At 39.8% G+C, this 27,562-nt stretch overlaps 1 protein-coding gene across 1 annotated transcript in view; it reads right to left on the bottom strand.

Moving 5' to 3' along the window:
• kcnh5 (potassium voltage-gated channel subfamily H member 5) overlaps positions 1-27,562 on the bottom strand; it is a 296,860-nt gene that overhangs the window by 84,235 nt on the left and 185,063 nt on the right. Inside the window, exon 9 of the mRNA XM_062968582.1 lies at positions 8,348-8,600. Within this exon, the coding sequence (XP_062824652.1) occupies positions 8,348-8,600 (253 nt within the window). The remainder of the gene's footprint in view (positions 1-8,347; positions 8,601-27,562) is intronic.

Below are 27,562 nucleotides of genomic sequence, written 5' to 3'. Positions count from 1 at the left end.
GAATCGTGAAGCTGGAAAAATGTTTAATGCCTCTGTGTCTGTCTATACTGTATGTTGTTTGTCTGTTGGCATTGAATGTTTGCCATATATGTGTTCATTGTAATCCGCCCTGAGTCCCCTTTGGGGTGAGAAGGGTGGAATATAAATACAGTAAATAATAAATAAATAAATTGCTTTCACTCTAAAGCACAGACTCCCTGCCTTCTGCTTAGGTTGCTCTATGCAGGGTAGATTCAGAAAAGAAGTCTAATTTTTTGATCTTCCACCTGCCATATCACACTCTGTAGCTATTGAGGGAAAGGTGTTTGCATATTCATTTGGCGCAGGTTTCCAGTCAATCTTGCATCAACCTGTTAATCCTGCCATTTTTTTCTGTGTGTTCTTTGGCCCAAAAAATAGCACTATTAATCATGGCTTAGTACTTCAGCCAAAGAGTCTGCCAATGTTTCCATGAAACGGGCCTCAGTCAAACCTTTACCGTTCAGTTCCCTCTGAGCTAGATTTATACACCATCTCTCAGCTTTGACGTTGCACAATAAATGTAACTAATTTGCAAAAGTGGGAAGCCCAGGATGCCGCAGAGAATGAGAGGCACTTCCAGTAATTAAAGCTGTTTCCCTTGAACTCGAGACAGACTTAAATTCCCACCAGTCACTCAATACATGAAGTGAATGCAGAATTGAGAAAATACAATGGAGATATTGATATGCATCAGAAGCTGGTTCACCATTCTTCCGTTGATATATCTTAATTAGATGCCCTTGGTATCCACTGGGGCTTGGTTCTCGGACCCCACATGGATAGCAAAATCCATGGAAGCTCATGCCCAATTATATACAGTTGCAGAGTAAAATGGCATCCTTAGATAAAAGGGCAAAATCCAGCTGTGCCTATTGAATGTTTTTCCTTGTATGTACAGATTCAGAATCTAAGCATTCTGTGGGTTTCTTTAGCTGAAGTACAAAAAAAGTTATTTTCCAAGGTATGGGCAGCATGATCAGTTCTCCTGGTGTGTAAGATCTATATTAGATCTATAAGAGTGTTCTATCTAATACCATATGTTCTTTCAACAAACTGCAAACAGAGATAGACTAACAGCCAGAAAACAAAGGGCATACACCCACAGATCCTTCTGCAGGACTAGATTTCTCTTCCTATTCCATTCCCTCCAAAAGTTATGCCTGAAATATGTAGGGAATTTCACTATTTTGGACACCTTTGTTCAAGATTGTGAAATTGTTCTCTTATGGAATAGTTTACCTTTCAGTAATGAAGGCAATTGAACTAAGAATGCTTTCTCTAAGGATAAAACATGGGGAATACAAGTATCAAGGAAACACTAAAGAGAAATCACTCACTACTGAAAGTTCAAACCAAACATCCTATGGCCAAATCATATCTGGACAGACTAAAGATGTAAAAAAATGTGTGTGAGAAATCAGCTGGCGATTGGAAGATTGTCCATCTGAGCCCCATTTTCAGAATTGGATTATTATATTCTCTCTAGTGACAAGAGTAGCCTAGCATTATAGAACGGAGGCTTTCATTTCCCAATTTGCTTCTGGGTAATGTAGTTTAGAGAAGTCAAGAACCTCTCTGGCTAAGAATTCCAAATGCTCCATCCTAAACTACATTTCCCAGAATTCTGCAGGAGCAAACCGGTTCATTGGAAATGAAAGTCTCCATTTTATAATGCTGGTGTAATCTCATCCAAGGACTCTCTAGAAAGTTACATATAGAGTTATGCTGGAAAACTCTAGAGATCCTAGAGCAGTGTTGGCCAACCTATGACACGTGTGTCAGCACTGACACGCCTAGCCATTTTTGCTGACACGCTGCTGCATGCAGATTGATTGGATGACTATGTCTTTTGTGGCCAAATTTGATGTGATTTGGTCCAGTGGCTTTGTTGTTTACTCCATGGGAATTATGCACATTGCATATATATATACATACATACATACAGTAGAGTCTCACTTATCCAACATAAACGGGCCGGCAGAACGTTGGATAAGAGAATATGTTGGATAATAAGAAGGGATTAAGGAAAAGCCTATTAAACATCAAATCAGGTTATGCTTTTACAAATTAAGCACCAAAACATCATGTTATACTACAAATCTGACAGAAAAGGTAGTTCATTACACAGTAATGCTATGTAGAAATTACTGTATTTATGAACTTGGCACCAAAATATCACGATGTATTGAAAACATTGACTACAAAAAAGCGTTGGATAATCCAGAATGTTGGATAAGCAAGTGTTGGATAAGTGAGACTCTACTGTATATATATACACACACACTGTAGAGTCTCACTTATCCAACATAAACGGGCCGGCAGAACGTTGGATAAGCGAATATGTTGGATAATAAGGAGAGATTAGGAAAAAGCCTATTAAACATCATATTAGGTTATGATTTTACAAATTAAGCACCAAAACATCATGTTATACAACAAATTTGTCAGAAAAAGTAGTTCATTACACATTAATGCTATGTAGTAATTACTGTATTTACAAATTTAGCACCAAAATATCATGATATATTGAAAACATTGACTACAAAAATGCGTTGGATAATCCAGAACGTTGGATAAGTGAGTGTTGGATAAGTGAGACTCTACTGTATATATATATTCTATTATTATTGTAGTATATTATCATATTATTACTATTATATTATTTTTTTATTATTCCTTATTCATGACTACATTGAAACTAGAATAGAAAGAAATAAGCATGGAAACTGCAAGAGGTACAATAGATTGTTGTACATGGAAATAATGGTAGTAAATCATTTTTGATTTATTGAATACAGTTATATATTACAATTATATATTTTTGTTATTTAAACTATACATATTGCGAAATTATGGTTTTTTCTCGAAGTGACACACCACCCAAGTCACGCTAGGTTTTTTGGTGAATTTTGACACACCAAGTGCAAAAGGTTGCCTATCCTAGAGAGACCATTTCTCTACACTAGTGGTTCTCAACCTGTGGGTCCCCAGATCTTTTGGTCTTCAACTCCGAGAAATCCTAACAGCTGGGAATTGTAGGTCAAAACATTTGGGGACCCACAGATTGAGAACTGCTCTAGACATGTATAGGTTCAGGTCCAGCAGAGGTTGGCCATGGAATCATTCTGGAGAATCTGAGACTCCTAATAGTTTACTGAGTAAAACATCTCAGCATTATAAATGATTTTCCCTCTTTTACAGGATGTCTATGTTGCAAACCCTTACAAAAGTGGATTGTGTCTACCGTGTTTTTCTGCACAAAATGTCACTTTTTGTGAAAGACCAAACTTTTATGCAAAAATTACTTCCTCCCCCCAAAAAACCCTGTAGTGTGAATAACCCATTACAAAATGTACAAAAACTTATATAATTTCATGCTCCAGGGAGAAAACTACTCAGGTAGAGGCAAGAGTAAGAACCACAAAGAAAGTAGAACTGCAGACACTGATCCAGTTAAGAGAGATGGAAAGCAAATTTTGTTTTACAAAAGTAACATTCATATCCTATCTGAGATTTATGGTACCTTATCTGAAACATTCACACATTTGCAGGAGGAGGGAGGCTGAAAAAACAGCATATTCATGTGCACAAAATGCAAGATAGATGAAAAAGACACTCGTGAACTTTGACAAAGGAAGAAATTACAAAGCCTTGCAACCCAGTCTGAAAAAAGGACAGGAAGTAAATGGTATTGCCTTTGGAGAACTCATCTGAATGAAGCCAAGAGATTTTCACATTCCAGGCAATTAACTGAATCTAGCTTTTGCTGCAAATCTTAAAAGTGTGTTAGCTTTTTAACAGAGCCCCTAGTCCTGAGTTCTGTAAGAAGAGCTGGCATCTCTTATCTTTGAAGGACACATGATACCAAGGCTTTTTAAATGTTAAGTCACCTCTCACTTTGAAAGGAGCTGTGGCCTTCATTCAAGATCCTCTCAATAGACCATTATTAAGGTGCTTCCGCAGTTAAACATAACTGTATCCGTGTAATTGGTTAAAAGTCAGGAGCTAATTGGCAAAAGACCTTTCAATAGCTGACAGGCATTTGCAGGACTGTGTTCCCGCCTTCCCAGGGTGGCTATTTGATGGCTATCCTCAGAACAAAACCCTTACAACCTGCAACCAATAATTATAAAGCATGGGACTGCAACCTTGGCTTGTTGTCAAATGCTTGTAGGCTATCATTAGCTCAAGTAGCTGAAATCATTTATGTACCATAGTAGGTTCGAACAATCAAATTTTTCCTTGTGATAATTTTGGATAAAAGATCTCAAATAGACAAGGTGCTTCACATGACCCTCTGAAAGCAAATTTTAAATACATGGCCACACAGCCCGAAAGACATACAACAACCCTGAAATTTTAAATACTTGCTCAGCATGCATTTGTAGTCTCAAGGGTAACTTATGGGACCCCTGCTAAGGACCACATCCTGGTAGGGCTCTTAGCAATGTCTCCCTGGGACACTGGCCTTTTTTTTATCTTCCCTAATGCTATGTCCTCCAAACAGTAAAAAGGGCAAGGAAAAATTAACAGTAGCCTCTCCTTAGCTCGTTCTTTCTTTCTTAGCAATTTTGTGGATTAGTTTAGAATATTAGAATGAGAAGAGACTGCAAGGATCATTTATTCCTAATCCCTGCAATGCAAGGATTCACACCTAGAAAATCCCTGAAAGATGCCTCTGAAACTTCTGCTTAAAGACTTCCAAAGATGGAGAGGCCATAAAAATATAATAGAAATAGAATAGCTTTATTGTCATTGCACTATTGCACAACAAAATTAAATGCTTTCCCTAGCACACGTCACAAAACAACACACCCATCCCTCCAAATTCCAACCGCAACTGCACAGCCCCTTATGCCACATCAATGTGAATGAAGGAGTCTATTCCACTGTCAAACAATTCTTACAGTAGGTTGCTATGAGTTTTCTGGGCTGTATAGCCATGTTCCATAAGCATTTTCTCCTGACATTATAGAATATGACCATATAGCCCAGAAAATTCACAGCAGCCCAGTGACTCAGGCCATGAAAGCCTTCAGCAACAATTCTTATAGTAAACAACGTCTTCCTAATGTTTTGTGGAATCTCTGTTCTAGTCATTTGAATCCATTGGTTTGCATTCTAGTTGCTGGAGCAACAGAAAGCGAACTTGCTCTGTCTTCTCCATGACATCTCTTCAGGTATTTGAAGATGACCGTCACATCACCCCCTCAATTGCATCTCGTCCAAGCTAAACGTATCTAATTCTCTGAGTCCCTTCCTCATCAATTAAGGCCCCTTCCACTCAGCTGAATAAAATCCCACATTACCTATACACATAATAAAAGTGAAAAATCTGTATGTGTGTATGTGGCATGGGTGTCTGCTCACACAGACAGGCCCTGGCCTCCACAAACAGGCTATAGTTCCCAGTGCTGTGGAGCCGCCAAGTCACTTCCTCCCAGGACAGTGCAGGTTATAGTGAGCACCACAAACATGAACCCCAAACCCTGCCAGTGTCCTCCACAAACACCATTCTGCACCCCACACCCAAGTGAAGGCTTTCATGCAGGGACCATTTCATCCTAGATGTTCTGTTTTTCCTTCAGAATGGACATCCCAGGGTTCCTTCATTTGCATGGCCCCACACACTGCCTCTACCTTAACCCTTAACCCTTTCCTACCCTTTCCTATGGCACATTATTAATAGAGGAATTGATCAGCAACTGAACAAGAAGTTTGGAGAGAATTCACCATGATTAACAAGAGTTGTACTTGACCTACATCCAGAGAGCACCATTAACCCAACCCACAATGGTTCTGAACCAAACTTGCCATGGATAATGGGACTTGCAGTACCTTCACTGATACTGTGACCCTAACCAATAATGGACTGGGACCAAACTTGGCACAGAGAAGCCCCATACTGCAGGGTTTAGTGGGAATGGAACTGGGTTTTGAGAGTTATCGTTCACCTGAATCCAAAAAGCACTGAACCCAGCTGACGTCAGATCTGGACCAAACTTGGCACACAAACCCAATACGATCAACTATGCATACAGGCCTGGTTTGGGGGTGATTGACCTCAGATATGGGAGTTGTAGTTCACCTTATCCAGAGAGCCCTGAACCCAGCTGACAACGGATCTGGACCAAACTTCAGTGATATTACCTAACACCCCAAAACAAACAATGCCTTCTTCTAATAACCCGGGCATCGCTGGGTCCCCAAGCTAGTCTGGAATATATGACAGTGTGGACTCAGATAATCCAGTTCAAAGGAGATATTGTGGGATTTTCTGCCTTGATATTCTGGGTTATGTAGCTGTGTGGAAGGGTCCTAAGACTCATTCATTTTACAAAAGACCAGTCCTGATGATAATTGATGTATTTTTGGACTCTTTGAGGACATGCCCTTCAGAACTGACACAGTGAACACTCTTAGTGTAAGATACACAGCTACACCACTATATACTTTTTGAATGTGGAAATCATATTTTGCAATCTGATCAGCCTATTTTACCTAATCTTTTTGAAGGTAAAGAACTCTTTCGTGGCCTTACAAAGTTTATGAACGCAGATTAATGATGTGTGTACGATTATTCAGAACTCCAAAAATAACAGGCCCCGGGGTCAACAGGGTGGTTATGGAAGCTATGTGCTAGGAATTTAACACAAATTTCGAGTCTCATGAATATTACATGCCAGTGGCACGAAAAACCAGCCAAGAAAAAATAATGAATTAGGTGTTATTTTCCTCCCTCTGTTGACTTTACTTTAGCTTGCAATGTAGTATCCTTGGCTAATGTAACACATTACTAATGCCGTGGTAATGAAGTGTTGCGTAATTCAACAATGTCCTCCCTTGGGCACTTTTTTCACAGTCTGCATCCCTCATGTTATTAGGCTTGAAGAAGTAGCTTTTTCTCCTCTATGGAGGTATGCTCATCAAGGTTGAATTCATTCATTCAAGTCATTCATTCACAAATATACTACCATCTCCACAGCACACGAAGAACATAGGACCTTCTTGCACAACCTCTGGCTGGAGTTTGCAAAGTAAAATAGAAAACAGGACAATAGATTTTCCTTTAGCAACAGGAAGCTTTAGTGGGTACAGAATGTTCCCCAATACACACAAGAAGGATGGTTCTGGCTTGGAATAATTGGGATTGTGTCACCAGTTGGGAAGAGACATGGTTGTTTCGAGTAAAAAAGTTTTTTGGGACCCCTCTCCATTAGGACCGGTCTTTTGCAAAATGAATGAGTCTTAATTGCCAATTCCACACCAAAAATGTTCCACATAACAATAGAGAAAAAACACAAAAATTGCAGCCAGAATCCTGCTTGTGTCTTATGTTTGCAGATGTTCCCCTACATTCTTTGTTATATATTTTTGTCCACATTCAGTCAAAGGCTGTGAACACAAAGTTGCACAGGTCATTCCATCACTGCAAAGAAGTCATTGAAAACAGCACAGTTTTCAAAGATGATTCACATAAAAATAATGTTTTTTCCTGTACAGAAAACAAATGGAAGGTTGCACAGAAAATATCCTTTTCAGAGGAGACAACTTGTACATTTTTCACGCAGAATAAGATCGAAACAGCAAACATTCTTGAACACATACAGTTCTCTTGTCAGGGTTTAGTGATACTTCAGAAGCCCTTTTTTGGACATGTTTTGGAGTTGGCTATCCATATCCATATCCCCCAGTGGCGCAGCATGTTAAAGCGCTGAGCTGCTGAATTTGCAGACCGAAATGTTGCAGGTTCGAATCCGGGGAGTGGAGTAAGCACCTGCTGTTAGCCCCAGATTCTGCCAACCTAGCAGTTCGAAAACATGCAAATGTGAGTAGATCAATAGGTACTGCTCAGGCGGGAAGGTAACAGTGCTCTATGCAGTCATGATGGCCACATGACCTTGGAGGTGTCTATGGACAACGCTGGCTCTTTGGCTTAGAAATGGAGATGAGCACCAACCCCCAGAGTCGGACACAACTGGACTTATTGTCAGGGGGAAACCTTTACCTACATTTTAGCCTATCTGCATCCATGGATTCCACTATGTATGGCTTGAATTTTTTTAAAAATTCCCAAAATCAAACTTTGATTTTGCCATTATATATAAGGGTTCCATATTACTGTACAATGGGACTTGCACATCCATGGGTTTTTCTATCCATGGGGAGTCCTGGAATCAAACCTCAGTGGATACCAAGGACACACAGCACAACCACTTCCAAAATCATCCCTACTTGACATGGGATCAAGATTAATCTGTTTTCCTCTATACAGTCAATGCAGTGGAAGGAGTTGCTGATGTGTCATAAAAAGACCTCAGCTTACCCAATATAGCAACCACTTCGTCATCCTGAATAACTTCCAAGGATCCTGAGACAACAAAGCAGAGGGCATCAACGCTCTCCCCGGCATGGTAGATGAGGTCTCCAGGAGCGCAGTGGATTGTCTGGAACTCAACGGCAAGGGCTCGCAGGCAGCCATCACTCGCTAGTCGAAAAGCTGGGTGTTCGTTAAAGACTTTCCGGTTGAGATGCACACAGATATCTGCTCTCATGTCCTTGGGGCAAATTGAAAGAACCTGGAGAAAGAGGGAAAAGATCACCGTGAGGGCAATATGAAGGGATCAATATTTGAAGGCCAAAATCGGAGTAAGAATGCATGTCCACTGTACAGTTTAATGCAGTTTGACACTACATTAACTACCCTGGCTCAATCCTATGGAATTATGAGAGCTGTAGTTTTATACGGTTTTTAGCCTTTTCTGCAAAGAGTGCTGATGCCTCACCAAACTACAACTTCCAGCATTCCATAGCATTGAGCCACAGCAGTTAAAGTGGTGTCAAACTGCATAAATTCTACAATGTAGACACCGTTTTAAATCTGTGTGTTGTTGAAGGCTTTCATGGCCAGAATCACTGGGTTGCTGTGAGTTTTCCCGGCTGTATGGCCATGTTCCAGAAGCATATTCTCCTGATGTTTTGCCCACATCTATGGCAGGCATCCTCAGAGGTTGTGAGGTCTGTTGGAAACTAAGCAAGTAGGGCATATATATCTGTGGAATAAGGTCCAGGGTGGGAGAAAGAACTCTTATCTGTTGGAAGCAAGTGTGAACATTGCAATTAGCCACCTTGATTAGCCTTGCAGCTGCCTGGGGGAATCCTTTGTTGGGAGGTGTTGGCTGGCCCTAATTGTTTCTCGTCTGGAATTCCCCTGTTTTTATGAGTGTTATTCTTTATTTACTGCCCTGATTGTAGAGGGTTTTTTTCATACTGGTAGCCAGATTGTGTTCATTTTTTTGGTTTCCTCCTTTCTGCTGAAATTGTCCACATGCTTGTGGATTTCAGTGGCTTCTCTGTGTAGTCTTACATGGTAGTTTTAGATCATTGGGATGGAGAAAGTGCATTTAAGACACCGAGGCCCATTTACCTCAATGTCTCAAATGTCCTGCCCCCCCCCCTTTTTTTTTTTAAATGGCACATTTTCCAGGCAATTTGTGACCAAAACTTGATAAAAAGATAAGACTAAAAATGTGTGAAAGACCCCACCAGCTCTCTAGGCAGTTGGCTCCATTGGTGAACTGTTCTCACTGTCAAGAAGTTCCTTCTAATAGTCAATCAAAATGTTCCCTCTTATAACTTCAAATCATTAGACCTTATCCTACCCTCCTCTTTGTGCCAACCCCTGAGGTATTTAAAGCGAACCATTATTTCACTCTCAGCCTTTGTTCTCTTTCTTACCATCTTCATTATTCTACTCCAAGCCTGATTCAACCTATCTATATTCTTCTATCTATATTATATGTCTGTAAAAAGAAGTGTCTGGAATAGAATTGAGTACTCCAGATGAGGCCTAACCAGCCCAGGATATAGTGGAATTATCATTTCCTTTGACTTGGGGAACATGCTTCTATCAATGCAAAGAAGGCAATGCATTTGCCTTCTTTGCTGCAGCATCACGCAGCTTGCTCATATTCAACATATAATCAACAACATGTTCTTTTCATGTGTAGTATTGTTGAGTCAAATATCCCCCAGTTGTCTCTGATTAATTACATTTTACTAATTTCAGCCCAATTTTCTAGTTTATAAAGGTTTGTCTGCATTCTCGTCTTTCCTCCAGTGTGTCAGTCACCCCTTCCCATTTTGCATCATCTACAAACTTAATAACTATTCCACCCACTCTGCCCCTGAAAAAAATATTGATGAGTGTCAGACAAAACCCTGAGGCACTTCTTCTAATCTGAAGTACAGTTACTGATGACAATTCTTTGAACATGGTTTTCCAACTAATTATGGATCCATCACCTGATGATGTTTCCATCTATTCCATATTCCACATTGAACAGGAAACGTAATCAAATACACAGAATTCATGTACAGAAACATGTCAACATCTGAGCAATGAAAGGTTATGATGTACAATCACACTCCTCAATGAGAAGGAATCATTATTTCCAAACTATGTACATCATACTTAACCTTTCTAAGATATTCTGGTGTTCTAGGTGATATGACAGAATATGCCAAGATTTCTTGAAACATGGCTCAGAAGATTTTAACTTGAAATTACCAGGAATATATAGCTTGTACAAGCAAACCGCTATTGAAATTCAACATGTTGCTCTATCTCAAATAGGCCTTATGTTCACTTTCTGACTTTTCCTCTTCAAAGATACAGAAATGGGGTACATCCAGAGGACTAATGAAAAGACAAAGGTTGAACCACTTCTGTACCTTAAAATGCTGTTTTGGTCACAACACCTATTTTCATCTAACACACTTTAAATATAACAGTTAGATAAAGGGGATTGGGCAACTTGATAGAGAATATTGCCTACCATGAAAATGGCTGTGTAATAAGCCAAATATCAGGGGTAATATTGCACTTGTTACTAGTTGCTGGGAGTTGTGAGTGGGAGATTGCTGTTTTCCTCCTTGTGGACTTCCCAGAGCCATCCATTTGGTTACTGACACTACTTGCACTTTTGGCCCAGTTCTTTTTGGAGCCAACCCAGGATTTTATCAGTATATTTATTGTATGTGACCTCATTTGTTTTATGATTTGTTTTATTGTTGATTGACTTGTTCTATTGCTATGTTTTTATATTGTCTGATGTCTGGGCTTGGCCCCATGTAAGCCGCCCCAAATCCCTTCGGGGAGATGGGGTGGGGTATAAAAATAAAATAATAATAATAATAATAATAATAATAATCCTTCAAATTGAGCTCCCAATGGTGCAATGGGTTAAATCCTTATGTGGCAGGACTGCTGACCGAAAGGTCGATGTTTCGAATCCAAGAAGCGAGGTGAGCTTCCGTCTGTTAGCTCCAGCTTCCCATGCGGTGACATGAGGGCCTGGGCTGTGGCGCAGGCTATTGAGCAGCCAGCTGCAGCCAGCTGCAACAAATCACTCTGACCAAGAGGTCATGAGTTCGAGACCAGCTCGGAGCCTGCGTTTGTCTTCTGTCTTTGTTCTATGTTAAGGCATTGAATGTTTGCCTATATGTGTAATGTGATCCGCCCTGAGTCCCCTTCGGGGTGAGAAGGGCGGAATATAAATATTGTAAATAAATAAATAATAAATAAATAAATGAGAGAAGCCTCCCACAGGATGGTAAAACATCAGAGCATCCCCTGGGCAACGTCCTTGCAGAGGGCCAATTCTCTCACACCAGAAGCAACTTGCAGTTTCTCAAGTCACCCCTGATACAAAAAAGCACCCTTTGAATGCCATGAGTTTATTCTACACAATGTTGGGATTTGTAGTTTAGAAAGGTATTCAGGGAGAGCTATTGTGGTCCAACAGTTTGAGTGTTGGAAGGTTCAATTCCCTGCTCAACCATAGAAACCCACTGGAAGCCCACATACTCTTAAAAGTTCAGATTAGGATTGCCATGACTTGGAAATGACTTGAAGGTACACAGTAGAAGCAACAACAAAGTACTTAGAACTTTTTGTTAGAAAGCTTTAGTATTATAGCTTGTATCCACCGAGAAACAAATCATAGGATTCCACAGCATGGAACCGTGAGAGCTGAAGTATAATCCAACTATTATAACTTTGCAGCATCAAAGTAATGACTATCCTGGTCATATAAAATATTTTGAAGCCCAAATCATGTCCTTCTATACCTAATTCTTTCTATAGCAAACCACCTCTCCATTTATCCATTCCTGAGCTTCTTTTTGTATCCTTGCAGCAAGTCCTGCTGAGTTCATTCTGACTTGCTTCCAGGTAAGTGCATGAAGGATTACATTATAAAATAGCCGGAACAGCTACTGCCATCCTTTTCATGTTGACATAAAAAAAAATCCTTCAGAGAGCAGAAAAAAAGAAAGAGAGAGACAGGGAGAAGAAGCATTCTGAGGTGCTCCAGTATCTAAGTAATGAAATCACTTCACATGGCGCTCCTTTGTGGAAACACAATGGTGGCGCTTTCATCGTGTTCTCCTGCCGTTTCAGAAGGCAAGTCCTCTGCTGCGCAGGACAAAAAGCCAACTCAATCCATCAGGAACAAGTCAGTAATTAGTTGAAGTTATGAGCTGAACGGTTCTATGCACACAGCCAGCCGCAAGCTTTCACTGGCTGAATATAAACAGAGGGAGCTGGCCCTCTGAAATAAAAAATGAACAAAGTCTTTCACCGTGGAATCCATGTTTTGCATTTTTTTCCCATTTTGAAAATTAATTTTACTTCTCAAAGTGGGTTGGGTGGGGGTGGGAGTTCCACACAAGGTAGCTGAGGTTCTCCCCTTGGATAGCCAGCATGGTATTGTGAAGTAATAAGATTAAAAACATTCTTTCTGGACCATTAGCTGCAGTTAATAGAAATTACTGGTGTGTTTTGCTTATTTTCAAGCAAGAGCTCATTTTGCAATGAGGCTACATCATTTTGTGGCATCTTGTTTCTGCATTTTGGAAAATACCTTTTATCACCTGCTTAAAATTAATACTGAGCTGACATTCTGCATTGGAGTTGCATATGGGGAATCCTCACATGAAAAATCAGAATCACAGAAATGTAGAGTTGGAAGAAAACAAAAGGGTCATCCAGTCCAGAGCTTCTTAAACTTCTCCATTCAGGACCCATTTCAGCCTGAGAAATGTTTACGTGACCACAAGTATAAAGATATAAAAATCAAACATTAACTGATAACAAATCAGCATTCACAAGGCTTGCTAATCAGGCTGATTTTCCTTTTTATGAAGTACAGCTGGAGCATCTTCTGCAGAGTTTCCTGTAAAGAGTGCACAACAGATTCATGTAAATGTCTAAAACAGCCATTAACTGCTCAGAAAAAAAATTCAGGACTCCATCATTGAGCTTAGGGGACCCAATTTGGGATTGGTATCCACATTGATGTATTGTGGAAGGCTTTCATGGCCGGGATCACAGGGTTGTTGTATGTTTTCCAGGCTGTATGGCCATGTTCTAGAAGTATTCTAGACTACACATTGATGTAGTCTACTCTCTGCCATGCAGGAATCAAAGTATTCCTAACAGAATGCAGGCTCCATTTAAAACCATCCAAATAAGGAGACTCTACTCCCAGGCAGCACTCTATTCCACTGTTGAACAGCTATTACTGTTCTTTGGGTGGGATCTTGTTACTTAGTCTCTGGAGCATCAGAACACAGGTATGCTCCATCCTCAATATGACATCCTTTCAAATATTTAAAGATAACGATAAAATCCCTAGCAACCCGAAAGATAGTTGCATCTATCAAGTAGGAAATAAGGTACCACTTATAAAAGTGGGGAGGCAAGTTTAACTAATTTACGACATTGGAATGAGGAAGTGCCGTCAGAGTGGATGATGAAGCAGCTGCTCCCCCCTGTGGCCAGAATCGAACATCCCCTCAGGAGAAGGTTAAATTGCCTCTGCGTCTGTCTGTCTCTGTCTCGGTTCGATGTGTTTATGGGCATTGAATGTTTGCCCTATATGTATATAATGTGATCCGCCCTGAGTCCCCTTCGGGGTGAGAAGGGTGGAATAGAAATACTGTAAATAAATAAATAAATAAATAACGATAAAATCTCTTCTCAACTTTCTCTTCTCTAGGCTATACCCAACACTGTAAACTGCTCCTCAAATGGCATCATTTTTAGATCGTTGCATATTATACATTCTTGGCAACCTCTAGGTTGAATGACAGTGTTGAGCTATTGAACTAAGGCATGAAACGTTCAACTGAATAGACCAACGAATGTGCATCCAGGCACAATGTGGATTCATGCATAACCTGTGATATGAATCATTGTACAATATGCACAATTATCTTAATTCAAAAGTCAAATAAATATTGTCTATTGTTGTGAAGCTAACTCAAAGTATTGATAAATGGGTTGTGTATTATTCCTGACACTGAAAGTACACTATTCCAGAAAAAGGTTTGATCAGATAGTGTTGCACCCCAGGGCAGTGTGAGCACTGGAAACCAGACAGAGACCAATAAACATCTAATATCTTTATTAAAACAATTATAAATCCAGGAATGAATAGGGGGAAAGGTTGAGCGGATGATAGTCCTTTACGGAGAGGTATGAATTAGTTCAAAGAATTGAAGGGAATTGTCCAATATTATTGTCCAAAGTCCAGAAACCGAAACACGCTCAAAACTGTTGGAAAGTTCTTGAGTGGGGAAAAACAAGGAAGCAAGGCTGAATAACAAAGTCCAAAGTCACTAGGAAGTCTTTGATATCAAGGCAGGAACGTGATGAAGCTGAGGCAAAACTTGGTTCAGGAACAAGGCAAGGCACGCCTATCTCTGGTACAACAAGAAATTAGTGGAAAAAAACTTTGGGAACCATTTCATTCGATCGCCATTAATAAAAATTTGGGACAAATATAAGAAGAGATTACATTCAAAAACACCGTTATGGGTCTCCCCGCTAGAAGCCTGCCAAAGAAGGGAAATAGGAAGAGAAAATTGGCCAAGATATAAGGATATAATAATCAGGGTGAATAACTCCTATAATCTGAAAAGTCAAGAAGAGATAAGCAAACAATTTACAAATATAGGGTGGTTCCAGTATATGCAATTGAGAGAATACTACAATAAAGATAAAAAATTAGGATTCGAGGAGAAAGAAAGTTTTTGGGACAAGATCATGCAAGTAGAAAAGAAGACAATATCAAAAATCTACAAAAAATTATTAGAATGGGAAACAGAAACGATACCAATCAAGGAGTGCATGACAAAATGGGCAAAAATTTTTGGGAAATCAATTCAATTGGATGAATGGGGAAAATGCTGGAACATTAGGCTCAAATTCACGTATGCAATGGATATGAAAGAAAATTGGATAAAAATGTTTTATAGATGGTATTGGACACCAAAAAAATTAGCAAAATTCCATAAAAATACATCAAACAAATGTTGGAAATGTGGAGAAGAAGTGGGGACCTTCTACCACTGTTGGTGGACCTGTAAAAAAGCCAAGGCCTACTGGAAAGAAATTAATCAGAAAATCCAAAAGATGTTGCAGATTAAAATTGATCTGAACCCGAAATATTTCCTACTGGGGATGTTAAATATAGAAAAAGATAGAAACAAGGAAATTCTGTTTAATTATCTTACTACCGCAGCCAGAATGACTTTTGTCAAACACTGGAAAGATAAAGAAACACCAGAAATAAGTTGCTGGATAAATAAGACCTGGAAAATTATGAATATGGATAAATTAACATACCTACTACACAACAATCAAGGTAGACCGAAGAAACCGACAAACTGGGAATTAGTGAAAGATTATTTGAAGGATGAGAATTTTAAGGTGATTGTCTAAAAGGATATAAAAGATATGATCCACAAAACAATTGAAAAAATAAATAAATAAATAAATAAATAAAAATAAAAAATAAAGATAAAGGAAAATATACCACATAGAGACATGAGATAGAGATGGTTGAAAGAAAATGCGATATAGTCAATACATAAGACACTGTAAAATGATGGAAGTCAATTTTAAGCTAATGATTTTATTTTAGGTTATAGTTTTCGTTTCCAGTTACCTCTCCTTTTTTTTTTTCTCTTTTTGCTGTCTGGACCTATTCACAAATTCATTTTTTATCTGTAACACTGTTCCCCCTTTTCACTTAGTCATATTTTGTCGGATTATGTTTATGTGTCTCTCTTCTTTTCTTCACTTTGTGTCAAAAGCACTAATAAAAATGATGTAAAAAAAAAAAGGAACAAGGCAAGGAAGTAGACTTAATCTGGGTCTACTCAGGATTCGCTGCTCGGCTTGGCCGCCAGGATCTGGAAACTTGGCTTGGAAGAAACAGGAGCTAGAGACGGTGAACCTTTCTCAGGAAATAGCAACGTTGACACCGCGAAGTGTCCACGGTGCAAAACACTTTTATGGAGCTTAGATTGATCACAAACAATGAAAGCCAAACTCCCTAAAGGTTCCCAAGGGAAACCTCCTATCCATTATCCCCTCGAGATGCCAAGCGGTTATTCCTGCAGAGTTCTTGTTTCTCAGATCTCTGGTGATGCAGAAACTCCCTTCTGTTAAAGGACACATTCTCTGGGGAACTAAGAACATCTGGTTCCGCCATGGGAGTAATATTTTCACTTTCTCTCCCAATTAAGGAATCATCCGAGCTATCAACAGCCGGCAGCTGTAATTGGAAAGAGCTCCGTGGACTAGGTAAAAAGTCAGAATAAACTTCATCCAGGTTATAGTTCATTTCTGAATCAGGTTCAGAAACCAAAGGTGGCTGGGGTATGACAGATAGTGGTTTAAATCCTGTTCACACAAGTAACAGGAGCAATAAAAGGCTTCCAAATTTCTTCAAATTTCTCCTTCTTGATTTTTCTGTTTGATAATCCTCTTGTTAGTGTTATATAGATCACACATTATTCATCCACTTTTGTATAGAAAGATCTTTGAATGATTTCCATGACTTGACAACATCTAATTTTGAAGCACCTAACAGAATTGTACACTTTTATTTTCAAATATGGAAAGCAACAACGCTCTTCCTCTGTAACATTTTGTGCTGCTGTAGTGTGCCTTAAAGTCATTTCCAACGTATGGCAATCCCAAGGTGAACCTGCCAAGACTGACTTGCCAAGATTTGTTCAGAGTGGTTTTTGTAACTCGGGATCTCTATACAAGGGTCATTTTTCAGTGATGGTGACAGGTTTGTTTTGGGGGTGTTTTTTTTTGTTTTTGTTTGTTTGTTTGTTTTTGCACATGCTCATCTGCCTCTCCATGCCAAATGGCCTGTGTATACAACTCTGCTCTTGCAAATTAAAACTGAATATTTCAAGTGGACCACAATGTCCAATCCACTTTATTTCTAGAGTAATGCTTTCTAAATGTACATCTTAAAACATATATTAGCAGCAGGTGTTCTTTTAACACAAACTTCTATTCCCCCTTTTTGGCGATGGCTTTCCTCCTTCCTGCCAATCTAACATGCCCTCCTTGAATCAATAAATACAATTGTAGCACATGAAGAAAAACAAAAAAACAAGAACAACCCACAGCAAAACAATACAGTTTTGCTTCTACTTCTCTGTTGCTCATGAGACTGAGAAAGAAAGCTTCAAATTCCCCATGGATAGGATTCTGATCCTGTTTTCTTTTTCCTCCAGTATTTTCTCAACACAGACAAGGTGTTTAAGACAAGCTTCTAGAATGGCTGAAAAGGATGCTGCAGGAAACAGGGCTGATAAAAAGGTGGGGAAGAAAGCTGAAGCAACCAACACAAAGAAATTGTTTCTTCTCATTTTGGGTTATCTTGAACTGACAAGCGTCTGCTAAAAGGCTTTCAACCATCCAAAATATCCTTTCCTTCCCGCGGCAAGCCTTCAGGGTGGCTTCGTAAGTGCTATGAAATCGGTTAAGCCTGGTTAACAAGAGCGGCACCCATAGCTACACAATCAATGCCAGGCAGCTCTCTGGAAGGCGTTCATCTTGGGGATTCTTTCAATTGGCATGAAATGAACCACAATCAAAGCAGCCATGTGAATCCCTCCCCATTCTTGTCGCCTCGGTAGAGAGAACTAAATCAGAGTGTGCTAAAACTGGAGCTTGCCAGGGTTACTTTAAAGCCGGGGTTCTCCACTTTGGGTCCTCTAGATGTTTATGGGCTTTGGCTCCCAGAATTAATCATTACTGGTAAGGTTGGCAAAAGTTTCTGGGAGCTGAAGGAGAAAAGTACTGCTTTAGATGCTAACACAATGGATTTCAAATTCCATAAAAAGAAAGAAAGACATTGCTGGGTTGATGTATGTCTTTCGGGCTGTGTGGCCATGTTCCAGAAGTATTCTCTCCTGACGTTTCACCCACATCTATGGCAGGCATCCTCAGAGGTTGTGAGGCATGGAGGATCTGAGGATGCCTGCCATAGATGTGGGTGAAACGTCACCAGAGAATACTTCTGGAACATGGCCACACAGCCCGAAAGACATACAACAACCCTGTGATCCCGGCCATGAAAGCCTTCGACAACACAAAGACATTGCTGTTACTCCTTGCTGGGATTCTGTTTGTCCTCACTTGGGAACTGCTCCCTTCCTTTATTTGTTTGTTTGTTTACCTTTATTTTTATCCTGGCTTTCTCCTGATATAGGGATTCAAAGCAGCATCTTGAATCATGATGTTACTTCTTACCAACATCACGAGAAGTCCTAACTCAGTAGATAAAACAATAATGGTTGTTTTAAAAAATGTCGAATAAAGTAAGAAAAGAGGAAGACCCATTCCAGGTGGAAACATTCAATCAGGGAAGTCACAGCTACCCTTAGGATGTGAGAGCTGATGATAGGATGACTTGGAGCTCTATCATTCATGGGATCAGCATATTTCAAAGTCAACTTGATGCCAGTTAACAACAACATGTTACTTTTTAATTTTTTTAATCAAATATACACATATATCCATCCCAATTCTCTGTGCCACCCCACTCTAAAGTAGCAAGTAAAAGTAGTAAGTTGACATGAAAACAATGCCACTTGTTTGGGTCTCCATGCCATAAAAAAACAAAAAGCAATGATGTCAGTTTTAATGTGTTATTTCTAAGCTCTTGTGATGACTCATGGGCCATGTAGTCCCGTTCCTAGCGCTGTTGTGACAGATGAAGAGGAAAACTTAGGTTTCCCACCGTTTCAGCCAGAATTGGAGCTTTCACAGCCAGAGATGGAGCCCCTGCACCTGCAGGAGATTTGCCTCCCAGAAGTTTCCCAAACAAGCCCTGAGCCGAAATCTCCCCCTTTTTCTCGCCGTGATTATTATCAACAACAGAAAGGAGCTCAACAGGCTAATCGCAGAAGCCTGAGAATCGCTGCCAAACAAATGGTTGATTAAGGCTGCTTCCCATGGGAATCTTTAGGGAGTCATGCATCTGGACTGAGAGAATGGCTTTCGGTTCTGGTTCCCCAGAGAATTGTTCTCTGGCGGGAAAACGAGACCCTACTTAGGTGTTTTGCCCACGTAGGAATCTTGCGGAGTCAATTCGTCAGCTCCGGGAGTAGGTTGTGTGTGGACTACGCTGCTCCCGCGTTCAAGTTCTTGTTCCTGTTTCCAGCCTTGCTTTTGCCTTCCAGGACCTTGTTTTGCTTCCTGGATCTCGCCACGAATTCACCACGGATCTTGTTTTGCTCCTCGTTTCTTGTTGCCTTGAATCAAGCCTTGTGTTCCAAGAATCAAGTTTACTTCCTAGCCTTGCTTTAGTTTCATGGCCTAAAGGACCTTGTCATCTCCCCTCACTTTGCTTGGCAAAGTGAGTGTTTCGGTTACTGGATTACAACTTTGGACCTTAATATTTTATATTGGACATTGTTTTCCTGGACTATAATTGACCTTTCCTGAAAGGTCTTCTTCTGAACTATATTCTACACTTATTTTTATTGACTTTACATATTTCCTTAATAAAGATATTAGATAGATTCTGGCCTCTGTGTATGGTTATTGGTGCTCTGCAGCCTGGGTCGTGACAGCTCTGGCAAAACACAAAGTTCTTTGTAAACCAATTGACAGACTTGGACAACTTCTCTGATTAGAGAAATTCATGCAGTACATTTGCCAACATTACTGTATGTGTCAACCTCACATATTAGTCAAGGGAAGGTTTTAGGGCCAAAATTATTGATTTTGATATGGCTCATAGATAAATTGAGCATCAATCCACAGAGAGGGGAAAGTACCAATTCTGCTTCAGGGGAACAAAAACTTGACGTATACATGAGTATATAGGGTATCTCCTTTCTGTACAAGGTTTGCATTTACAAAAAGGAATTTTTGTAAGAAACATAATCTATTCCTATTACTCCCTAGTTCCTTGTCACTGGAACTATGAAGATCTCCTTCTTTGGTGTCAACAATGGAAAGACTCTGTTATCACCTCCACAGCTATGGAATATAGATGGAATTTCACAATATCTGGGACAGGAGATGCACAATTTCCCAGAGCTAATATACATTTTATGCACTCTACATCTTCTAACACAAAGTATCCTGGGACGCTTTTGCAAATATGGCACCCTAATTCTACTTTTCCTGCCATGATTCCATCCTATAAAATTCTGGGATTTGAAGTTAGAATTTACAGCCACAAAGCTCTGGATTCTGACTCAACTACAAATCCCAGGAATCCACAGGATACTGCCATAGCAGTTAAGACAGAATTCTAATGCTATGTGTGAAAGAGTTCTTTGCATGGGTTGGGACTTGAATGTAAATTAGCTTTAGAAAACACTTGCTCATGATAGAAGTGCAAACTGCAATAACTGGCTAGTTGATATTATTCAGCATAGCTGCTTCTGTTTTTGGATTCTCCCTGGACTTCCTTCAAAAATTTCCACCACACCACTGGACATGCTTCAAACCACAAATAAAAATCACAAGGAAAATGTTTCATTATACCATATTGTTGTCCCTATATCCCAATTTTGTCAGCTCAGTTTGACAGCAGCTGCCTGGAATCTCACATCAACCATTACTAAATCCTGTTTCAGCTGCGCTTACCAGGGATCTAGACTTTCCACACACAAATAATGTGATCTTCTAGTTATTTTGCTTTTTGGTGGTTGCTTTCTCGTGGTTCAATGTACATCAACTTTGATGCACAAAATATTGTATACAAAATGACATACAGGCTATGTGTATAAGGTCTATATAAAACTAAATGTCATGTTTACACTTGGGTTCCACCTCTAAGAGATCTCATTTGGGTAAGTTTAGCTTGAGAAAGAGAAGACTGAGAGGTGACATGACAGCCAACTTTAAGTATCAGAAGGGATGTTGAAGACTGCTTCTTAACCTATGGTTCCTGATCTCAAATGGGGTTCCCATAGCTCAATGTTGGGGCTCAAAAAATGGCAACAGTAGAAGGTTTCTGAAAGCCAAGCATATACACAAATCTGTTAGCAACAATGTGCATTGGACTCTGCAAACGATGCTTCAGTTGTAGTTCATAAAAAGGAAAATCAGCCTGTTTAACAAGACTTGCAAATGCTGATTGATTTTCAGTAAATGTTTGGTTTTTGTACCTATTTTATATATCTATATATCTGGGGACAGAAAAAATTTCTCAAGCAGAAAAGGTTCTTGAATGGAAAAAAAAGTCTAAGAAGTCTGATGTAGAAGATGAAGCAAGTTTGTTTTCTGATGCTCCAGAGACTATAACACAAACCAATAGATTCAAATCACAAATAAAGAGATTCCACTTAAACACTAGCAAGAATTTTTATTGTAAGAGTTGTTGGCAGTTGAATAAATTGTGTGGGAGGGTGATAGATTCTGCAACTTCAGTAGTCTTTAAGCAGAAGACGGATGGCTATCTTTCATGAATGCTTTGGTTGTGTTGGCAGAACATGGTTGGACTAGATGGCCCTTGTAACCCAATCAAATTCTAAGATTCTATGATTCTGTGATTCTAACACTCAGCTATGACTCATGTCCAAATCTCTATTTCTGATTATGTAGGAGATTTAGAGAGTTATAAAAACTCTCCAAAGATCTTCAAAACGTTACTTTCCCACATTTCTCCATAAAATCGACTGAATGGGTCCGGCAGCTGATTTGCCAAGTACTAAAGGAATTATTGAATTTTTTTTGCAGGCATCAACAAAAGACATGGTGATTAATCTAGCTTTTCTAGGATCATTTTCTTTCTTGCCTTTTAGAAATTTTAAACATTTGTCTGAGTAATGAGCATAAAATATTTTTCAAAACAAAAAAGAAAACCCATAAAGAGAAAATGTGCTGCAATCCCATTAACTATGAATGCCACAATCCTTTTTGTGGCTTGCTGAACAAACTGAGAGCCCCTGGTCAGCAAGCAGGGCTTAATTGCTCAATTAAAAAGTATGAGATTAATCATGACTTCTAGAGAAAAGAAGGAATATTGAGTGAAACAATAACAATGTTCATGACTAAATAATATTACCCGCAACCATAACTGAACATGTCAGTATGACTCCTAGAATGAATGTACTGGGTTGTTGTGTGTTTTTTGGGCTGTATGGTCATGTTCCAGAGCTCGAAAAGCACACAACAACCCTGTGATTCCGGCCATGAAAGCCTTCGACAACACATTGAATGAACTGGATTTTCAAAAGCATCCTCATGTTCAACATGCATAAAAGCAGGAATATGGCATATTTTGGCAGTCTGAGGTTGTGGGTCTGCAATCCCCATCATCCCCTCACATTGGTTGATGGGAGTTGTAGTCCAACAGTACCCTGATGTATACCTCCTCACTGCTTTCAAAATGATCCTCTGGCATTAGATAGAAAGTCTCAAATCATTTAAGGGAAAAACATGAATGGGGGATGGAATGCAAGGGCTTTACTTAGTATCTCATTTTTATTGGTGAATTTTATGATATTTCCTGCCTTGAGATATTTGTCTGGATGGTATATTGTTCAAGTTTCAAGCCCTGAGGTCTGGTTATGAATAGTAAAAAATAAGGGGGAAAGTATGACAGTGAGAAGTAATTGTATACTGATTAATGGATGATGCCTGCATAGGTTTAAAAGAACTTTCTATTTAGAAAGTCATTGTATACCATTGTTCTCTGGGCTGAACACCAAGCCAGCTATAAACAAGTCATAACAGAAGAAAGACAGAGCTATATGGAAAAATAAAGAAGGCAGGTATAATTTGTCATCCTAAGGCTGCTAGATCATACTTGAGGGCAGAGATCCAAATAGGCAGCCGATGGACCTCTAGCTAGGGTGCTCAAGGGCCAGGGCTTCCCAGTTCTCGGTGTCTATGCCACAGTTTTTAAGGTTAGCTTTAAGCCCATCTTGAAATCTCTTTTCCTGTCCACCAACATTCAATTTTCTGTTCTTGAGTTGAGAGTAGAGTAACTGCTTTGGGAGACGGTGATCGGGCATTCGGACAGTGTGGCCAATCCAGTGGAGTTGATGCCGTAGGAGCATTGCTTCAATGGTGGTCTTTCCTTCTTCCAGCATGCTGACATTTTTCCGCCCGTCTTCCCAAGATATTTGCAGGATTTTTCGGAGGCAATGTTGATGGAATTTTTCCAAGAGTTGAGTTTGATGTCTGTAGACAGTCCACGTTTGGCAGGCATATAACAGGGTTGGGAGGCCAACAGCTTTATAAACAAGCACCTTGGTATCCCTATGGATGTCCTGATCCTCAAACACTCTCTGCTTTATTTAGAAATATGCTGCACTCGCAGAGCTCAGGCAGTGTTGTATTTCAGTGTCAATGTGACTTTTGTGGAGAGGTGGCTGCCAAGGTAGTGGAAATGGTTAACATTTTCTAATGTTACACCATTAAGCTGTATTTCAGGCATGGAAGAGGGATTGGCTGGTGACTGCTGGAAGGCTATATATCTGGGAACAACCCTCAGTTTTCCACTCCTACAACTACAACTCTGATATTGTTGAGTGCCTTCCAGTCGTTTCTGACGTATGGCATCCCTATCATGGGGTTTTATTTTCACAATTGGTTCAGATAAGGTTTTGCCATTGTATGCCTCTTAGGCTGAGAGAAAATTTGGTTTGCCCAAGGGTTTTCATGGAGATATGAAAATCTTCTTGTGTTTTAAACTGTTGTATTGTTTATGTATTTGCGCTGTTACTTTTGTAACACTGTGAGCCGCCCCGAGTCCCCACAGGGAGATGTGGTGGGGTATAAATAAAGTTGTTGTTGTTGTTGTTGTTGTTGTTGTTATTATTATTATTATTATTATTATTATTGGAATTTGAATCCAGGTCTCCTAGAGTTCAAGTCCAATAATCAAATAGTCCACACTAGCTCTGCTCCTATCTTAAAAATTAATTCCATTTTATATAAGTGACATCAATGTACTATGCCATTTTATATAGCGCGATTTGAGTACCCACAGATGTTGGTATCCACGGGGGTAGAAATCCCAACAGATATCAAAGGGCCACTGTATGCTGAGAAACATTGGTACAAATATTAATTGTTTAAAAAGACAATTAAGATGTTAACTGTGAAATTCCTGCAATAAGATAATGTGCTTAGACACTGCAAATCTCTATAAGAATCTGCCTAGACTGAGATGTCTATGCAGTATAATGATTCTCCCTAAGGGGAGTAGATAAATGTATAACTGATTTGTTTGATTAAACAAATAGCAAGCAAATTACAAAGCAGCCTAATTACTCCCATTATAAAATTTCCGGATCTACCAAAACACAAGAGAGTTTTAAGGGAAGCGTTTATGCCAAACTGCCCACCAGACAATGCTACTCTCCACAAACTTGAAGGTTCTGCTGTTTATAACAGTAAACAAGAAGGATCTCCAGATAGATACCGGTTAGGAAACAAATGGCAAAGGGAATTCCATCCCTCCATAAAGGGATGGGATAGGGGCACTGGTTTCCAAACTTTACTCATCCTGATGTTTTCGATACCAGAATCCAAAAGCCCCAGCCAGCCTTGCCAAGGAATTTGGGGAGCTGAAGTTAATAAAACTTTATTTGTATCCCAACCCATCTCCCCGATGGGACTCGGAGTGGCTTAAGTTCAAAAGGCCTGGAGGACCGAAGTTTGAATTACCGGAGTAGGGAAACTGTACCGTCTATATGAGTCAGGATTCTTCCCCTACCTCTGGGAACTTGGAGAACCACTTGTTGTTTATTTGTTCAGTCACTTCCAACTTTGTGACCTCATGGACCAGCCCACGTCAGAGCTTCCTGTCAGCTCCTTCAAGGTCGAGTCAGTCACTTCAAGGATACCATCCATCCATCTTGCACTTGATCAGCCACTCTTCCTTTTTCCTTCCATTTTCTTCAGCATCATTCTCTTCTCCAAGTTTTCCTATCTTCTCATTATGTTGCCAAAGTACTTCAACTTTGCCTCTAATATCCTTCCTTCCAGTGAGCAATCAGGCTTTATTTCCTTGAGTATAGACTGGTTTGATCTTCTCGCCATCCAAGGCACTCTAAGAATTTTGGAGAACCATTACTTTTCTCTTTTTTTGTCTTCTGGACTGAAGCACTATCATTACTAAATGAAGATCATGTGTGCCCATGTATGTATCTGTAGTCAGAAGGATTAGAAGGCATTCATACACAGTCCCTACTCAATCTTCCTTGCTGGTGAGGTTGTGGAATCAAAAGATCCTATGAACATTTATAGGTAGGTAAAGGTTTTCCCCTGACGTTAAGTCCAGTCATGACCGACTCTGGGGGTTGGTGCTCATCTCCATTTCTAAGCCGAAGAGCCGGCGTTGTCCATAGACATCTCCAAGGTCATGTGGCTGGCATGACTGCATGGAGCGTCATTACCTTCCCGCCGGATCTACTCACATTGATCTACTCACATTGGCATGTTTTTAAATTGCTAGGTTGGCAGGAGCTGGGGCTAACAGCGGGCGCTCATTCCGCTCCCGGGATTTGAACCTGGGACCTTTTGGTCCGCAAGTTCAGCAGCTCAGCGCTTTAACGCACTTGGTCACCAGGAGCCCTATGAACATTTATAGTGGTCCCCTAATAAAGTATCAACATTCCTGGATTCAGTCTTTTCTGAAATAGATAGTATCAACTGTGCAAAGACTCTAGAAGTAGGTTGAAGAGAAAAGTCAAAAGACAAAGAAAAAATTGGATGTGGGCCAGAAGCAAAGAAAGAGTAGAATGAAAGAAAGAATACAGTATGACCATTGCATTGGTGGGGAACACATTTCAGAATTTGCCATGCAAACTCTACTGAAATGAATGATTTCTGCCAGAAGTGAACCTAAATTTCCCCAAGGGCCTAGAAAATTCCTAGTGTCATATCCTTTCTAGAAATTTTCTATGTCCTCCAATGTGGTTTTATGGTAACTATTAGAGAATGTCTACCAGGCCTGGGCAAACTTGGGCTCTCCAGGTGTTTTGGACTTCAACTCCCACCATTCCTAACAGCCTCAGGCCCTTTCCTTTTCCCCCTCCGCCACTTAAGCTGTTAGGAATGGTGGGAGTTGAAGTCCAAAACATCTGGAGGGCCCAGGTTTGCCCAGGCCTGATGTATAATACAGAATTGTTTGGAAGACATAGAAAATTCTTAGGGATGACATATTTTACCACAAGCAGGTAACTGAAAATTTGAATACCTGTCCTACAGGAATGAGAATAATACTTTAAGAGCATCAGAGTTGGGATGGGGGGCTTAAAGGGTTTTTAAACCACAAAGATTTGTCATTTTTGCTAATGTTAAATACGGCTATTTTTCATGTAATGCTTCCATTTCCCCCGCAAGGCAAAATAAATGAGCTCAGCTAAACCACTCAGCACTGTGTTTTCCCTGTGGCTCCATAAAACCTAGCATTGCTGTAGTCCAGGAATGATCACGAAGTCTAAGGAGGAAATGATGCAGTGGGGCTTTTTGTCACTAGCAAAGTGCTACCTTAATTGAAACTGAGCAAACAATATTTGCCATTCACTGCGTAATGACCTATTTTTTTTCACAGCAAGAGAAGCAACCTATTAATTTTTCACCGACTGTCAAGTGCGTTTCAATTAAAACTGAGCTGTTCGTTTCCAAGATGAGTGTTTTAACTGTACCCAAGAACTGCTGTAAATATTATCTTGACCGTTTGAGAGATCTTATTTGCAGAGTGCTCTCCTGGCATTTGCCTCCTTTTCTGAGCCACAGACATTCTGTTTCCAAGATGTGTTAACTGCACACTTTAATTAATTATTTATTTTTAGAAAAAGAATGCACAAAATCATTGTATTTCTTAGCATTTATACTTCTTGAGGAGACTGAATTAGCAAAGGCTTTCTGTTGAATACAGTGGACCTCTCGAACAGCAGTTGCCAACAACTGCAGATTGTTACGTCTCATATATGTAAACTAGCTTTGCCCAGCCACGTTTTGCTGTGGCTTATGGGAATCCTTTGTTGGCCAGGTGGAATACAGTAGAGTCTCACTTATCCAACACTCGCTTATCCAACGTTCTGGATTATCCAACGCATTTTTGTAGTCAATGTTTTCAATACATCATGATATTTTGGTGATAAATTCGTAAATACAGTAATTACTACGTAGCATTACTGCATATTGAACTACTTTTTCTACCAAATTTGTGGTAAAACATGA

This window comes from Anolis carolinensis, chromosome 1, assembly GCF_035594765.1.
Source record: "Anolis carolinensis isolate JA03-04 chromosome 1, rAnoCar3.1.pri, whole genome shotgun sequence".
Lineage (NCBI taxonomy): Eukaryota > Metazoa > Chordata > Lepidosauria > Squamata > Dactyloidae > Anolis > Anolis carolinensis.
This window is presented reverse-complemented; position numbering and strand designations above follow the sequence as displayed.